At 33.0% G+C, this 19,378-nt stretch overlaps 1 protein-coding gene across 1 annotated transcript in view; it reads left to right on the plus strand.

The window, feature by feature from the left end:
* Window positions 1-9,377, plus strand: part of LOC149911349 (dipeptidase 1-like) — a gene marked incomplete at its 5' end in the record, with an annotated part of 29,326 nt that extends 19,949 nt beyond the window's left edge. Inside the window, 4 exons of the mRNA XM_090105677.1 lie at window positions 628-712; window positions 3,640-3,715; window positions 5,803-5,941; window positions 8,586-9,377. Coding sequence (XP_089961803.1) covers window positions 628-712; window positions 3,640-3,715; window positions 5,803-5,941; window positions 8,586-8,693 — 408 coding nt within the window. The remainder of the gene's footprint in view (window positions 1-627; window positions 713-3,639; window positions 3,716-5,802; window positions 5,942-8,585) is intronic.
* Between the last annotated feature and the right edge of the window lie 10,001 nt (window positions 9,378-19,378).

Genomic DNA, 19,378 nt, shown 5'->3' on the forward strand with positions numbered 1-19,378 from the left:
CGATAGGATTACTCTAGCGCAACCAAGGCGCGTTGCTAGTTAGTCTTAGCTGCATAACACTTCAGAAATGGCATATACGTTACCATGAATACCGCATCACAATTTAACCTCTCCAATGAATTATTCATGGTATTTGCATTTAATATTCCTGGAATTTGACTAGTCATCCTCAGAGATGGATGTGGAAGACCAAATCAATACTGAATTGTTTGATAGCATTATGGTTTGTCGGTATATTGTTATCGCGAAATAATTGTTTATATATGGGATTAGGTTGCTGTCTCATTTGGAACGTAATTAGGTTAGCGTTTGATTACATTAGAGGGCATTGTAATTCGATTTGGGAGGATTAAAGGTTTTATGGGTGTTCTGGTTGTAAATAGTTTGGTAGTGGGCTACGCATTAATTTATATCTAATAATTTAATAATTTATGAACACATGGGAGATTCTTCCTGACATCTTTTAAAAAGCTACTCGAAAAGCCTCGGTTCTCTTACTTACACGCTAATACGTTTCAATATTATGTACTTCTTTATTTTGTTATAATCAATTTAGCAAGTTATTAATTACTTATGTATTGTCTCTGCCTAATCTATCAACTTAATTTTATAATCATTTGTCCACAGAAAGAAAACGGTGGCTTGATGATGGTGAATTTCTTCCCTGACTTCGTGAAGTGCGCTCCCAATGCTACCATCTCTGATGTCGCTGGTAAGGCAATACAAACATCCAAAAATCATTAAATTACGTTCAGCCATTCTTGAGTTATGAGGGGTGTAACTATCACGGCACCATATCTAAATGATTATTGAAGAGTAAATATAACAAAATACTTTCAGATAAAATATCACATATTATTTAAAGATAAATGCAAAAAAAGCGAATTATATTGAACCGCAGGCAACATTTTCATTCACTAACAAACTTACGGAAACATTTTTTTCCTTCACAAGGTTTTTCGCAAATTACATCACCGTTTGAAAATGGAAAATTTAAGTAAATAAAATTCCCTTTTGCCCCGGCTAAGGCTGTGAGTAATTGAGTAGGTCGCGCAATTTTATCCCGGGTCCCTAATAATAACTTGAATATTTGTATGCCCACGGAAATGTACTTAAAACAAAACAAGCCAGTCAAAACAGGGATGTTTGCTTTGCGTTACCTTTTGTTCGAGGTTTCCAAACGGATGTTTGGATTGACTGTTTAAAATTAAAAAAATTAACACTCAATAGAAAAATCCGTTTATTTTTTTTTTTAATTTTAAACAATCCATACAAAAATCCGAAGAAAGAAATATCTCATTTGTGACGGACTCACTCAAAAATGTTCAAGAGCGTCTTTCAACACAAATTGACCTTAGAAAAACGTATTTCCCATATTCCTTAATCCAGTAATCTTCTTTCTATAATTATATTTTCTTAAACGTGTTAAATGCATTAAATCGCAGTCGCATTCCAAACCGTCTCATATAGCAACAATAATTCAACTAAGAACAACTTCTGGAAAGTTCGACAGAAAGTTCGGAAGGTTTGCTTTGTAGCCGGATGCCATGGCGTATCTGAGTGAACGTGATGCCAGTGTGAAATCCATACTAATATTATAAATGCGAAAGTAACTCTGTCTGTCTGTCTGTTACTCAATCACGCCTTAACTACTGAACCAATTTGCATGAAATTTGGTATAGAGATATTTTGATACCCGAGAAAGGACATAGGATAGGTTTTATCCCGGAAATCCTACGGGAACGGGTTTTTCTTTGAAAACGTGGGCGAAGCCGCGGGCGGAAAGCTAGTGTCCAATAAATGATTAAATGTTTGGGTTTTTTCCTTCAATTGACAATATTCACACCCTTTAGAATGACTCTTTATTATGTACCTACACCCTGACTTGGCCCATGGTACATAATTTGGTACATAATTTTTAGAATAAGGCTTGATGAAATTTGATATTAATTGACTGAAACTCAATGAAGTAATAACATAACTATTTTAGTTTATAAAAATCGTAATTTATTTGTTAGAACATGGCTTGAATGAACAGTTTATTGTACATTTAACAGAATCACAATCTCGATATTCCAAGTATGATTTTGTAGATTTACGTGAATAGAAGTATGGATTTAGCAACTAATGATGCATCCTTCAAATAGAGAAATGTAAATAAATATTACGCTGGCTTTGCTTTCTTTATCCTTTAACTACCTTTCAAGTAGTTGTATCTTTTTTGAATATTTTATAATAATACACTGTATCACTTGTTATATTACGTATCTAAGATTACGATAGTTAAATATTAACAGCTCCTTTAGAGCGAAGTGCCATGTCCCCAAGTGGGGTAAGGGGCAGATGCATTATGCATACATCTGTTTCACTGATTGCTTTTTTAGGGACAAGTAGGTGATCAGCCTTCTGTGTCCTGCCAGACCGAGACAATTTTTTTTTCCTCGTCTCAACCGGGAATCGAACCCAGGACCCCTCTGTGCCAAGGTGGTCGTCAACAGCTCCTTTGACATAGTGAATACGTTAAAGAAATTACGAACGAAGACACGGGATATAGTTAAATTTTATTAATAAAAACGCTCGTCATTCAGATAAGGTGTGATTAATGAATGCTAAATCCACACAATTAGATTCTTGCTACCTAGGGGCAAGAAGGTCCAAATCATTCTAGCCATTAGGCTGAGCCGATGAAAAACAAAAACCTATCACTTAGGCTCAGCTGTCCAACATGTTACCTACTCCTTATCTATAAGACCTTTGGAGGTAATGTGAATTCAGATAATTTTAAAACTAAATTTTGTTTTTAAATCACTACATATTATAAAACAAAGTCAATTGTACAATACATCTGTCTGTCTTTTTCAAAAATTATACAACAGATTTTCATTCTGTTTGAGGGTCACAGTAGAGTTTGTATCGACAAAGATTTAGAAAATGAGAATAATTCGGAAATAAAATGTTAATAAACATTCATAAAAAGTTGTTATTCATAATATTGGTATTTAATACATTTAATGATCACTTTAAAAACTGTCTCTAATCTCTAAGAGATATCTTTTCAAAGAAACTTTTCAAAATTTTTTACCTGCCTGTTTACCTAAACATTCTTTTGAGACCAAAGGAATAGGACACAGATTCGATACGAATCGTATTTGTCGTTTATCTTTGAAATCGTAAAAATACAAATCGACGTTACTCGCAACATGTAGCAATATTCGCAAACAGATAAACGAATAAATATATTTTTAGTTTGAACGAATGAATTGGCATAATGAACGCGTGATTAAGCCATTCCAGGGAATTTTGTTTTTAAATTGGTATTCGTTCGCTTTCAATCGTTACTAGCTCAATAAATTATTTAAGTGTAAAAATGTTTTCAAGAGCCTTTCACTAATTGTATACTTAGTTACACCATTTATTCAGAAACTGCTGGAAATATTTTAATCAAATACAGGTTGTTATTTATTACCTAGTTTGGGTGTCAGATACTTACTTTATTATGTATTATTATTATTGCAAAATATAAAAAAATATCCAAAATATATGAATTTCTTTTTATTATAGATATGTTTAGCTTAGCAAAAGTTAATAATGTTCATATTAATTTAAATATAACTTTACTAACATTTATTTTCTTTCTAGAACACTTCCACTACATCAAGAGGATGATCGGAGCTGATTACGTCGGCATCGGCGGAGATTATGATGGCGTCAACCGGTAAATAATATTAAATATTGTAATACTTGAAACACACCATTATTTTATACTTTACACATTAAATAGAATTTATTATCGTTACCTAATTCGACAGAGTTCTTTTATAAAGTAAGACATAATATTCGCGGATTGCCCCCTCTTTGTGCCTTAATTACTAACATTATTATATCAGGGAGTCTACTTCCAGTACAAATAGGTGTGCATTTAAATAACCTGATTTTAAAGTTCACCAATTTCAAATAAACTAATCGGTAAATAAATTAAGCCTATTAAAAATATTCTTTAAGTAGATAGAAAGACCCTAAAAGTACCTTTCCATCGTTTCCAATTACTAATTCGTATCAAATTATACTTAAAACTTTCTATAAATAGAAGCTCTTACCGAATTACCTTCTAATCAGCATTAAAATCTTTAGAAGTGTATCGAGTTACATTTAGAGAATTTCTTTAGGAATTATGGATATTTTATAAAAGCTATTTAGGTGGAATCTTCAGGCCACTCATGTGGATACTAAGCTGAGAGGAACGTTTCAGTGTTTCCCTCCATCTCATTTCCTTTGTTCAAAATGGCTTCAGAAAATGACTGGACCTTTATTATTGATCAAGTCGCGCCAACATTCTTCGGATTCCTATTGAGAATCGTTTAAACCCCTTTTTGTTTGATAGTGCTAATGGGCAAACGTGTTGGAAAAATTAAAACGTGGCAAGGGAATCAATCGATTGCAATCTGAGTCAGAAATGTGGGGACTTCCATGAGATGAGATTTATTGTGTCAATGCTTAAACCAATTCGAACTGCATTGTTCTTTCCTGATATATTGTCCAGTACGCACTCTAAACCGTTCCTGTGAAAAGGACGTCACTATAATTCTAGTTACTACTACCTTTCGAGCCATTTTTCGGCGAAACGAGAAAACACCCTCTACAAAAACAGATTTAGCCGAGCCTACATTAAAACGGATTTATGCAAAAATGTTTATGAAGAAAAGTTTTTTCGTCAAAGAATTTAATTAAAGGATGTCTAACACTTTGTGAAACAGGCCCTAAATGTACAGAAGGTACCTTGCTTCAAATTTGTGGAAGTCAATCGATAATCGAAACTTCGCAAACTTCCAAGAGTTTCAACGTAAATCGGCAAAGTTTACGAATTGATATTTTTGGCCTGGAGTCATTATCAGTTCCCTTGCTTCTTGGTTAAAGCCTTTAATATTATTAAATTAATAGACAATATAACTTTATGTTACATGTTACAGAAATAGAATTTAATTCAAATGTAATAATTATAGTTTAGTTCAAGTGTATATTCTGTAAATTAGCCTAGCTTATTATGGTGCTGTCCGAGCACAAAAATACGTTTTATTTCTGTCAATAATACGTCGCGTTGTGACTAGTGAGTAGTGACTAATATAATATATAGGCATATAATATATCTAAACTATTTTAAATAGTCATTGCAGCAGATATGTATTACTTTGGTAAAAATAAATTCTGCGCTGTAAATAAAATACTGAACAAAAAACATTCAAGTTTTTATTCATTTGCAAAAAAGTAGTAAGAATGTCATTGCATCTGTTTGCCGCTGGCGTACATTGCAACTCACTTTAGGTCGTTCGACCATATTGATAAAAAATTGTAAAGAAAGTTAAATTTAAAGTCCGCATAATCTTTCTGCATATAATATTTCTGTGGATCTTGACGGTAGGACGGACGATTGTAATAAAATTCTTTGAAGCAAGACTGGGTGAACCGATTTTGATGTTTCTTTTGAAGTGAAAACTTCTTTAGCGACGTTGGGTATAAATTCTTAAACTCGCGTCAGGACACGTGGCCTGATCGAAAAAGCGTAAGACGGATGTACTTTTTTTTTTAGCCCTTTTATTCCATGCGTAAGACGGATACCATTCCAAAATATCAAACATGCTGAACGTTAATAAGCAAGTTTTCACTTTTGCCGGCACTCCCGGAGTGCAGCCTTCCGATTGGTCCTTTTTTGTCTAGTTCTGTTGTTAGAAGGCGGTAAAGTTATTTTTGTTACAGAATAATTATTTTAAGGATAGAGCTTATTTTTTTCTTTTTTTAACACCATAGTGTACCCCGCGGTCTGGAAGACGTGTCCCGTTACCCGGATCTGTTCGCGGAGCTCCTCCGCAGCGGCCAGTGGACCGTGCAGGAGCTGAAGAACCTCGCCGGCTTGAACATGCTGCGCGTGATGAGGCAGGTCGAGAAGGTATGGAGAAGAAAATACTTTTGAAGTGAAAACTTCTTTAGCGGCGTTGAGCACTTTTTCTGTAATGGGTATAAACTCGCGTCAGGACACGTGACCTGATCGAAAAAGCGTAAGACGGATGGATATCAAACATGCTCAACGTTAATAATCAAGTTTTCACTTCTGCCGGCACTCCCGGAGTGCAACCCGTCTTTTTTTTTGTTACTTCTGGTAACTCCAATTTTTCTATGAGATACGAGAATAACAAAAAAGAGCATGTGTGCCGAGCACACGTGTCAGAAGTGAAATCTCTTTGGTAAGATTCAAAGATACCGAAATCGTCGCCTTACTCCATAACGTGACGGCATTGCGACCTTGAAATTTTACTCTCAACGCGCCTAAAGCAAGAATCTAATATTATATTCGTTCTTAATTATTTATGTATTACGATAAGAGTAGGAATAACTTTACTTTTCCCTGTTGTTTCTTCTTTTCTCGAAGGAAATTTGAAACCGCGGATTTATTTACTTTCATTGCTGGACCAATACCTTTTTACACATGTATTCGACTCTATTCGCGCTTATAAAGTTATACTAGTCCCAAAAAGTCAAGCTTATAGACTTCTTCTATCCCTTTTTTAATATCATTAACCTTTTAGTTTTTACTATTAATTGATTACTTTCCTATGTGCTTTCCTAGTTGACTTTCCATAAGCAATAAACTAACTCTTTCTAATCTATGATTCTAACTCGCAGCGCTTTATTTCGAAATACGAAAATCCGTTTGAAAAATGTGTCTCCCGTGATGGATGGCGGTTATTATCTGAGGATTTTGTTTGAAATGCCATTTATATACGTGTACTAGCGACCCGCCCCGGCTTTGCACGGGTGCAATGCTGATACTAAATACACTACAGAAAAACTTTTAACGTTGTATATAAAAACATAGCGGCCCGGCCGGCCGGTGCCGCCGCAAACGCTACGTCCCGCAATTTTTAAATCTGTAATATCTTCGAAAATATTCACTTAAATCATACGGTGTAAAGGGCCATATAGATCTATATTAAATGAACAATGTATTCAAGGTATTTAATTGGTTAAGGATTAATGCTGTATTGGTTAAAATCGCTTCGAAAATTAGCCATTATTTGTCGTAAAAAGTAAATGACAAAAAAAAGTTATTGTGGGTTATCCATAAGAGATAGACATATGCCATCGCGGACTTTTCTGTAGACCTTTTCAATGTGTACAATACTTAGTACATTATTTTGATAAAACTCGTAGGGTTCAGCCTGCGTTTGCAATGTAAGCGGATAAAATGTAATTATTTACGACATCACATTAGAAACCTCAAAAATAACAGTACTTCTCCACTATTTAATGGATGTTATTATACATATAAACCTTCCTCTTGAATCACTCTATCTATTAAAAAAAACCGCATCAAAATCCGTTGCGTAGTTTCAAAGATTTAAGCGTACAAAGGGACATAGGGACATAGGGAAATAGGGACAGAGAATGCGACTTTGTTTTATACTATGTAGTGATAATGTATTCGATATTGGCTATAGCTTATGCCCATCACTACATAGTATAAAACAAAGTCGCTTTATCTGTCCCTATATCCTTATGTATGCTTAAATCTTTAAAACTACGCAACAGATTTTGATGCGTTTTTTTTAATAGATAGAGTGGTTCTCGAGGAAGGTTTAAGTATATAATTTATTAGGTTTTAGACAAAGCAGAAGCCGCAGCGGAAAGCTAGTAAATAATAACAAAAAAGTCCAGTGTCCCCTAGTGGGGTAAGATGCATTATGCATACATCCGTTTCATTGATCGATTTTTCTTTAAGGACAAGTGTCAGCCTTCTGTATTCTAGACATAGACATTTTTTTCGTCTCCACCGGGAATCGAACCCAGGATCCCTCGGTTCTATGCTCACGCCTCAACCACTGTACCAAAGAGGCGGTCGATACATAATAAAAGGCTTTGTATAAAATCGAGTTTTCATCGACGCGACTAACGAATGGATTGACGGTGCATGCTTTATTAGTAGTTGTAAAATGTGCATTCATTATGATACAAACGTATTAAAGGGAAAATCAGTGCTGCAGTTTATAGGGTTTGGTTTAATGTGCAATTTTTAATCAATAAAAGTTTAGCTGTTAGTAATTAGCAAAATGACGTTTATATGCATTTCTTGTTTGACTATATTTTCGGTCAAATTAAAACCGCGTTGCTCGGCAGAGCCACATCCACACCGACCGAGCTGCTCGCGCAGTAATTGCTTCGGGAGGGCTGCTCGCTCTGTGGGGATCCGCCTAATGTCGAATCTTTATTATCACTACCACATTAATTTTTGATAACAATTTGTTTTTGAAGTTAAACTTCTGTATGCGCGTTGAGAGTAAAATTTCAAGGTCGCGTCATGACAATACCGTAACGTCATGGATTAAGGCGATGATTTTGGTATCTTTGAATCTTGCCAAAGAAGTTGTTTCACTTGTTTCACTTCTAACACGTGGGCTCCGCACACGCACTCTTTTTTATTATCAAATCGTACTCTAATAGTCATATTCTTCTGAAAATAATGAACAAACTGCACCAATAACTATATTTTCATCTGTAATTTTAATATTAACTAATTAAAATAACTTTTCCCATAGGTCCGCGATGAGATGCGCACCAACGGTATCGAACCCGAGGAGCATCCCGACTCTCCCTCTGACAACGGCAACTGCACCAGCAATGCATTCTACACGGACTACGCTTAAACACTCTGCACCAGGGGTTCCTAATCTTTTTCAGCTCGCGACGCAGTTTTATGTTAAGTTTTTTGTCACGGCGCCCTACCCAACCTAGCTATTTGAAAAGGAAATCGTCGATATAATAATCGAATAGGTAGTCGATATTAGGTTAGGCAATCGTGTATGTCATTTTACGACGCTATGTTTCTTACCGATTCGAGCGCTCAAAAAAGGTATTCGCGAATATAAGCAGATCGGCTCACGGCGCCCCTCGAACTTTCTACGGCGCACAGTTTGGGAACCCCTGCTCTACACTATATATGTCTGCCTTGATACGATGCTCTCTCGCGTTTCAGTACTCAGCGGTCAATGGATGTACAAGATAAGTTCAGCGGGATGGGGATGAGACTGAGAACTTGTTGTTGTCTCTTTCGCACATATCAGTGTTGTTTCACTGCGGTAGATGTTTTGTCTGGTCTATAGGTTGTTGGAATTTGGAACTGTTTTGTTAATGTGTTTTATTGAAATTAAATCGCCTTCTTCATTTATTGTATTATACGTTTGAATTAATTTATGAAGTTATTGGATAATTCTATCGCAGTGTAGTTATTTCAGTTTCGTCCCCACTGCTCTGCTGAGAACTGTAGTTTAGATAATTATTAAAAAATATTATTAAATTTAATATACTTAAATAATCTTTTTTGAAATGGTAGTATTATTTTATTATCATTTTCTTTATCAGTTTATATTTATTTCTGGAATAAAAATTTGGATTTTATTTTTGTTCCTTTTCATTGTTTTTAGTTTGGTGATTTTCTTGTTTTAATTACTTAATTTTATTAAATTAATTAGACAAAATTAATCAAATTCAAATTGTTGATGCGGGTTTCGTCGGCAGATATGTGGAAAGTTCTAGTAATACGGCACAGATAATCAATTTTATTATAATTAATGTGTGTATCTATCACGATAAATGTCATTGGTGTTGTGTAGAACCCTTCAATAGGGTCTATAATATACTTATGGAACCCAAACTATTCCAAAACTACTTGTTTATATGTGACGACACGGTTACGAAACGACACCGATATTAAATACATTGAATACAAACATTATTCTAATTTATATTTTCTAACTTCCATTCCAAAGCGTAGCTTGTAGCAAACGCCTACGAATATGTAGCACATCTACAAGAAAGTTACAATGAGTTGCCTAGTAAGCTTTGTTCAGTGTTCCAATGAATTTTGATACAGTACTTCAAGCCAACATGCATAAAATAACATTGGTGGCAACATAATAATTTAATTGAGAAATATCTCAATAATAAAACGCTTTCATGTAAGATGAATTCATCATTTACCTGAAAATAAATCATAGTTTCTAAATCATTCCAGTATTAAATGCTAATTACATTAACCTTCGTATTAGATTAAATAAAACAAATTGCTATCAAATAAAACGTGAGATAAGCTCACATTTACTCTATTTACCACAGGCTCTCAGCTCTTCGCAAATACACAATGTTTATTTTTACGATTGCGTGCGTTCCGTAATTAGGAGCCGACGATACGCGCACGATAAATCGTCGTCTTAACGTTACCGTGTCGTTATAAATAATACACTCATAAATATACTGAAGTTTTGGAATGGTCCGTTAGATGTTTTCACACTTAAAGGTCCCTGTACACTGTCAGTATATAATGTACGAAACTGTGCATAATGTATTTAATCGTCCTATGTCTATACAACAGTGATGTTATAATTTGAGTATCTTCAAATAACAGTTACCTACTGGCAAATCTATTTCTTAAAAGTTATACTTTTTGATCATTTTTTTTCCTTACGGTTCTGAAACGGATTTTAATTATTGTGTAACCATCTAAGTAAAATAATCACAAAAGTTTAGTAACTTAAATCTTTTGACAACCTTTAAAAATCAGCTGTAAACAAAAATTTGAATACACTACTACATAAAGCAAATTTTCCACAATTTTACTTAACACTCATCAATCTTAACCCCAAAAATCGTACACACTAAAATAATACATTGGGACGATTATAACATTATGCACGTAGCATAACCGTAAGTTATAAATGTTAATCTGTGTAGTGATAGACTCTCACTGTGACTTGCACTTCTTGTTTCCCTTCTATGAAGCCTTTAATATCGACATATTTATTTGAAACACTAAAGTGTTAATTAAATTTCAAATTGGTGCGGATAACGTCAAAAAAAATTTTAAGTGTTACATACGGAATAGTTATTGTTTTTTTTTAATTGGAAACCCGATTTAAATAACTGGGAAATGGAAACATCATTTTAATTACGTGTGAAATTTAACCTTTTCGAACGGTAATGAATTATCCTGAATAAAAAGTCAGGATAAAACTATAAATTAATTACTACTTCAGTTTGTTTTATAGAAATATGTCGATATTATTTCCCCACCTTTGTCTTCTATCTATGTCCGCAAATGGCTTCGATAAAATATAGAAGTGTAACTTTGAAACATCTGAATAACCTCAAAATGAGGATATAAAATTAACAAATTGAAAAAATGTATCTAAAATATGTATTTTTAAGAAGTATAGCATTTATCAAATGCTTATGATTTCTCGAAATCAATGTGACTTAGTATTTTCTAAGGATAGAAAATAAGTTTTAAACGATATTATAAATGTTATTATTTAATTTTATACTTTTATAAAAATATGTTTTTTATGAATAATTGATAAAACAATTTAACAAAGAACGCCATTTCGGACGACCTCCTTTGTAAATCCTTCATATACTTCCTGAATATAGTACTAAGATAATTCTAATCCTTATTGAATTTACTGTATTTCTTTTATGTTTAAGTAATGGTAAAAGCTTTTAATCAAATTCCTCTACGTTACACGAAGGATTTTGTGTTATTTCCCATTACAAATGTGTTACGCATTGTGCCAAATATAACTGGTACAAATGTGTTCTTTTCATGAGTTTGTTTCCATTAAGCGAACGATCGTTGACTCAAGCGTTTCGTTCCGTAATAGGGATGGGAAAGCTTCGTGTGTTAAAAATCACTGTTATTTCACTGCTGCTATCGTACTTTGTACTGCTCTAACAACCAATTTCTGTCATTTTGTTATTGTGTTATGTATTTTATAACTTTTAGATATATTGAGAATAATACCTAATTTAATATTTAATTCACTTGAAAATAATTTGTATAGTTGATTTTGTAACACCACTGTATTTGTGTGTCATTATTATGTCAATGCGTATGGTTAAGTGTTGAGTTCGCCAAATGATCAGCCTATAAATTTGATATGCCAATTATGCATTCTAAATTAATAGCATAATTGTTTAACGAATTGTTCTAGGTAAAACGGATACAGTAAAACTACGGTGGAAATTAAACACTGCGCTAAAATAACAGTGAAATAATTTTATAACAGTGATATTACGCATTCTTCCCATTCCTATTAGTCACACTTGTAAATTCATCTGTTTTACGTTACGTTTGACGTGAAATATTTCAATGTTTGTAAATATTGTTTTGAAATCGGGGTAAACGACGAAATGTCTAGAAACGACTGAAGAATTTTTGAACCTTTATCTAGCGTAACTATCGCTAAATCTGGCTGTTATTTTGTGATTCGTTTATCCTACTGATAATTTGTAAGTGTAACCTTTCGCACAAACGCACATTCGTACAAATTTCCTTAAATGCCTGATATGTCATATAATTCGGATCTAGACATGAAGAGTTACAAATTCTCCCAAAACTTAAAATATGTATCAAATCTTTACGTATCTACAGAATTATAAAACTAAATCTCACACTGTATCGTTTTAAACCCACACTAATTAAACTATTCAACCAGCTTATAATACGAAGTTCGCACAGAGATCGCTAATCCTTTCCAAACGAAACTTCATCGCGCCATTAAATAGCAGAGCATTAAACTTGCTCCCATGGCTGTGAGCTTTGGTTTTACTTGAATAAACTCCAGACATTTCAATATCGACAATGCTTCTGTTTAATCTTACTACGGGTTGGAAAGAAAATACAGTAATTTATTATTTATTGTAACACTTTCTTGTGTTGCAAACATAACAATAGTAGGTACAATCAAAACTTAACCTATTTACTTAATTAGTTTTTTTTTCGGCGTAAATCGATTTTTTTACCCAAGTAAAAACTAGACAATGCGTTTAGAAAAAGCATTTTTTAAGATTTGATTAAAGGTAATGAAAGTTGCGCAGAATATTGGGAATTGCAAAACTTACAGACTGACCGACTTAAAATTCGCGTGATTGGCAGTTTACGTAAAGAGGGTGTCTAAAAGGTCAGCAAGTATCATTGAAAAGCTATAGTAATCTCCAGTGAATTTTTCAATATTTCCAAAATGTCAGCTTAAAATCTTATTACCAGTGATAATGAAAGCTAAGTGGACAGATCTATAAATATTGCAGTACAAAAAGATGAATTCAGTTGAATTCGTTTTGATCGCGATCAAATAAGTTGGAAATCTCTTTTCATTCATTTCGGTGGCATTGAGTTTGATCGCATCCACTGGTTTATCTTTTTGAGAACATGCACTTGGATACAATTAAACAATATTTTTTTGGTTTTAAATCAAACAGATATATTAAAAAGGTGTGAAAAATACAATTATTTAAAGTTGTCCCTAGACGATACTTCAGCATGACATGAGTCACGTGGTGTCATGCATGAATGATCCTTAAGTTTGATGATGGAAATGGCTGACATACAAACTACGTGCTGTCAGCAGAATGATGAAGCTTTCAACCTATCCTGAAAGTTAGACCGATATGCAGCAGGATCGGTTTAAAGATCAGGAGAGGTTTAAAGATCGGTTGCTTTCATGCAAAAGCTTAAATTGTTTCATAATAAACTCAGGCTGGACACAAATTGTAGAAAATGCGAGATTTCGTAATTTAGACGCTCATGCAGCCTGATAATTCACGTAAATGCATGTCATGCTTGCATTACCGTCTAGAGACTACTTAATAGAACTACGTAACAGCTAATGTTTACTTGCGGGCAATGTGCGTTCGTGTGATATTTTATTTGACGCTCTACACTTTTCCCAGGCTTATATCCAGGGTACACTGGGGAACGAATCTTAGAGATTGGCATTCCTTCCTCGAAAGCCGACGGCGTCACTCGATATTTTTCTAAACTATTTTATATTTGTCACACGATTATAACTAAATAAACACGATTGATGTATTCTATGATGTGTTGTTTTATTTATACCTTATCCCTTATCCCAAAATTACATAAATTATTTTGACGATATAATATTATACATATGAGATAATAATTTTAAAATCTCTCTTTCAAGAAGGAGTAAACATCAGGTTGAAATATTGATATTTCTTTGACTAAAATGATTCAGTTATCATTCTCTTTCTCAAAATGTTACCCCCCTTTTCCTGTCTGTAGGTATTTCAAAAAAAGAACATTATTTTAAGTTACACACACAGAGAAAGCATAAAATAGTCAACAGTTAGCAACTTTATAAGTTCCATAATGTCGCAGGTGCAGCGGAACGATACTATAAGATATGAGAAGACTAAAGTTATGAGATACCTACAAAATATTATATTATCTGAGCATATTATCAATCAAGTAAAATAAGATAAGTTTCGTTTCATACATTTAAGGAACATTATCATCTAAATGACATTAGTAATAAAGAATCCATACTTAATATTATAAATGCGAAAGAAACTCTGTCTGTCTGTCTGTTACTCAATCACGCCTTAACTACTGACCAATTTGCATGAAATTTGGTATAGATATATTTTGATACTCGAGAAAGGACATAGGCTACTTTTTACCCCGGGAATCAGGATAGGTTTTATCCCGGAAATCCCACGGGAACGGGAACTATGCGGGTTTTTCTTTGACTGCGCTGTCGGAGCCGCGGGTGGAAAGCTAGTTACCTATATATGGACAGTAGGAGATCAACTTTACCTTATTAGATAAAAAAAGTTTCTAGTCATCTGGGATATAAATATGGACAATTTCAGAGAAACCTAAGACAATGTGGGTAAACTAGAACGATGTTTCTTGGAAATCCAGAATTGATCTACGATCTAATACATTTTTTATCAAGTAGGAAGAATTTATTTATTCTTGTATGTTTCACAATAATTGTTTAGTTAAACGAACTAACCTGAAGTGAAGTTCTATCGTAAATACGACTATGTATAGTTATATACGACTGGCTTGGTCCAACACCAATCAGCACATAATGCGGGGATTGCGTTACTTAATATTAATTTAGAAGGAAGGATGTCTTGACTCTTGGACCAAGCCAGGAGTACCGAGTAGGTACTATATTAGAAAGGTATGTACTATATGAAACAGCAATTATATCCATACTTAACGGTCAGCAGGTTTGTTTTGGCAAAGAACACACAATGGACTGGAGATATACTCCAAGATTAAATATTACGTAATATTAGAAAGAAATCCTTTGGCTTCCATCATTTGGACGTCGTCCAACGGTAATTTGGAGAAAATAAGGGAGGACGACTAAATTCTTTTGTGCACTAAATATTATTTAAGATTTATAACTATTTGAGCGCAATAGTGTGTTAGATACGTAATAAGAGTGTGTAGTTTATATTCTGTACAAAAAAATAGTTTTTTTTTATTGTGACATGACTTGAGTTACTATGTGTTATGTCTTGTATCCCCTTGTGGGGCTTGGGATAGATACGCTATATTATGTCTGTTTTATTAATCGATTTTCTTAACGCATATCAGGTCATCAACATACTGTGCCCTGCCTGACCGAAATATTGTTGTTCTTAGCCCCCACAGAGAATTGAACCCAGAACTCTTCGATTTTATACTCTCGTAACCATTGCGTACCGAGAAGGCGGTTACGATTTAATGTCCTCTAGATTTTTGCACGACTCATGATGCGAAGCATCAGAGAGTGCTTTACGATCGAAAAATTTTTTTCGCCTCATTTTTGCAGCTATTCTTATTATTATAGCCTTGTTAGTTCACGGAATCAAGATATTTTGCATACTATTGTCGAGATAATTTAATGGAGATTAATCCCATACTTTTTAAAAATTGATTTACTTCAATAGAATTGGAAAAAAACACCGAAATAGGTCAAAAAATTTTCCGTCATGTGTGAAACCTGAAAACACTATAACTTGTGAAAAAATCCATCATTTGAGTTGAATTTTTTTTTTAAATATTCTAATCGACGATTGTTATAGGTCACTGAATGCGAATGATTAATTAATTCAGTGTCGTTTAATTGCAATTAATAAAAAACGAAAACTAAAATAAGTTTTTTTTTTATATTTCATAATTAAATGAGCATTATGAGTAGTGCTCTTTTGGATTTTCCAAACTTTTATTGTACTTATTATGTACTTATAATAGAGCATGTAATGAATCCTAAATGTCTAGTTAAGGTACCAATAAGCGAAAATCACGTAAGTACCTACATTATAAAGTTTTTGTTAACATATCCATTGTATTTGAATAATATTGTCAAGTAATATACTCATAATATTAATATGTATCCTTTGTAAGTAACATATGGAATCTCTTTAGTACAAGTTGAAAAGTTTTAACGAGGGGAAATTATTATATTGAAAGAAGATTCGTTGTTAGTTATGTGAAGAGCCTTGTTCATTATTACACGTCTAGAAACTTTCTCAGTATGTTTAAATATGGAGTTTTGTAACTCAGTCACAACTCCATCGTAGTAACAATTAATATTTATTATAATGTATCTTAAAAGTACCTATATATCTTATGAATAACAGTATTACCACTCATAATACATACAAACTTAGGCTTATGTTGAAATTGTACCTACATATATTATTTACAATTCATTATTACTCTGGAAGCTAAAGGCTATTTGTATGAGGCATGACGTAACAGTATATTTAATCTCAATGGTACTTAATTTAATTATTCTTCTGGCGCGAATCCAGAGTCATGGTATGGAACATAATGCACATTGCACGTATCTGTCCATATTATTTTCCTACTCTATTTCTTTGCATTTTCTTTTTGCATTCTCTTATTTGGCTGCAAAACTTATTGTAAAAGGGGTTATCCCCTTATCCAAAAGTTGTAGGTAAGCATAGGATTAACAATATATTTTCTAAGAAAAAATGTCTAATTAATGAAGGGTGGTTAGATATCGATTAAAAAACATACAATAAACAAAGGTTGATGCAAAATACTATAAATGTATATTTTTCGATCCAAGATTGGATTACATTATCAATTTCGGGCAAGTCTATCAGCACATACTAAAGAAAAGGCTAATTACTAGAGTGTCTGTACGTGCTCGAAGACTCCACTTGAAATAATCTAGTGTGGAGCTATTCATCTTAGAAGCGTATTGTGTGACACGCCCTGTGCTAAGTTTGCCGATATTTTGTGTTTAGACGCTCTGTGTACGTGATTGGTTCTTACCCAACTGCGTGGAAAAGAGCGTAAGGTTTTTATTACTATTTATCTACAGAAAGATTGTGTTATGGATTAACTGACGTTTATGGACTTAATTTGATGTTGGATATAAAATAATACGTATCTAAATCGCATTATAAATTCACTGAATGTTTATGTAGTCCTTTTAATAATTAATTACCTAATGTGTAAGACATAGCTATTGTATTAATTTTATAACTTTTTAATTTTTATACTTTATTTAATATTATTAAATCTTTGGCATATTTTACTACTCACATATACAACAACAACCAACTTATTTTATCTTTAGCTACATGATCATAATATTGTTTCTGCATTTGTTCTTTGCTTTACTAGAAACATATTCTTTTAAATAAAAGAAAACGTTAAGTGGGTTTTTTACACTTTAATTTTAAACATTATGTAACATAAGTTTTCTTTTCAAAGACATTTTTAAATCTTTATTATATCTACGTGATATTCTACAATAGTGATTTCATTCCTTTGATTTTGCACGTTCGCAGAATAGCCTATCTGTCCGCAAGGCGTTCAAAAGGCTTTAGGGGACAATTATATTGAATTCTGTTGTCCTTGCACGTAGAGAAAACGATTGCAAACGCAAGCAGAAATATAGAATGTAATAATTCTTTAGAGTCTTTTTATTGAAACTTTTCTTAAGTTTCAATATGTCTTGTGTCTTATGTACGGTGCTAAATATAAATGCTAGTGCTAATCAATATCAATTGGTCTCCTCTACATTATATGTAGGTATTTTCGTGGTATATATTTGTTTTGAATTTAGTGAATATGATTTGGTAAATGTATGTTGTTGAAATGATATTTCTTATGAAGGTTACCGTGAATGTTCCACTATAAACTTCTATAGACCGTATCTTATTTTTTAATCCCCTTAATTTTACGATACATCTGTATTATGAAATTAACTATATTCGCTACAAGTTCGCTAGATTTGTATCGAATATAAAAATATTTTTGTTTAGGGTGCCTACGCAAACTAAATTGATAAAGCTTTTCAATTTGAGTCTTGTTTATTTAAACGCAATCGAAGCGTTACAATATGTTTGAACATGAGCTTTTCCTAAAAAAAAAAAAAAAAACTGAAATTTGTATTTTTGTTAAAAGTTAAAAATCAAATTTACCTTTCATCCATTCGCTGACGTTACATACATCCATCAATTCATACATCCATCTATCTGTATTACAAAAATTCACATTTTAATAGAATTATGATGAAAAAGAGATACTGGATGTGGATTGTATAATACCTACCTAATTTATTAACTTAATAAAAATAAATCGCCTAATGTGTTGCTAAGCGTAAAACTCAAGAGGGCTCGATCAATTTGTTTTTTTTTTTTGAAGTTTTTGTTAACACACAACGTAGATTTTTTTGTCAATAGGGCAGAACAATAATAATATGCTGGGACGGTTAGCATGTAAAAAACATGATTTGATAATATAATGAAAAAACATTTGAAAAGAGCAAAGATAAATTTGGCGGTCCCAGGTGAAAATTCCGAATATCGTGAGCTGATATTTTTGAGAGAAGACTAGAATCGAATAGAAAGTCATTTAGAAGATACCTACCTAGACATTCTGTAAGTAATACGGCGTAATACCTATATGCGCTTCTAGAACAACTCCATTAATAAACAGCAATAAATTCACAGCGTATTTTTTAAAAAACCTTGCGGACATTTAAATATCTCGGCTTTAGTACTTCAAGACTTCTTGAAGCATCACAACTATGCTTTAAGCGCTGTACAAATTCCAAATCGCACTCCAACTAGTTTCAACGAGTATTATAGTAGTTTAGCAGTTATTAATATTCAAGCGTTTTCTGTTAAACTATCTTTAGGGACGGCTATTATTGTCCAAATCAATTCAATGCAAATATATTATGTTTTGCTTCATTACAATACGTGAATTCAAGCACTTAGTCCTGTAGTCTAGTAGTGAAAATAATTCCAACAATCAGCAGATAAACGATTATTATTAAGGGTCTTCTATCCATCTCAAATTTCAGATATTTAATTCTGCATGCTTAGATGTCATCAAAATCGGTTTACTAGATCCATGTTACCAGTTTATATGCAAAAGACAAACATAAAATATACAAATATAAATACATATTTATATAAAATATATAAATACACGGGTGAATTATTGTTGATGGACCCTGAGTCAAATATTCTATAAAAATCTTTTCAT

The sequence above is a fragment of the Colias eurytheme genome, chromosome 1 (assembly GCF_061535395.1).
Source record: "Colias eurytheme isolate Ceu_HAF_F1 chromosome 1, ilColEury1 Martin Lab GWU primary, whole genome shotgun sequence".
In the NCBI taxonomy this organism is placed as follows: Eukaryota; Metazoa; Arthropoda; class Insecta; order Lepidoptera; family Pieridae; genus Colias; species Colias eurytheme.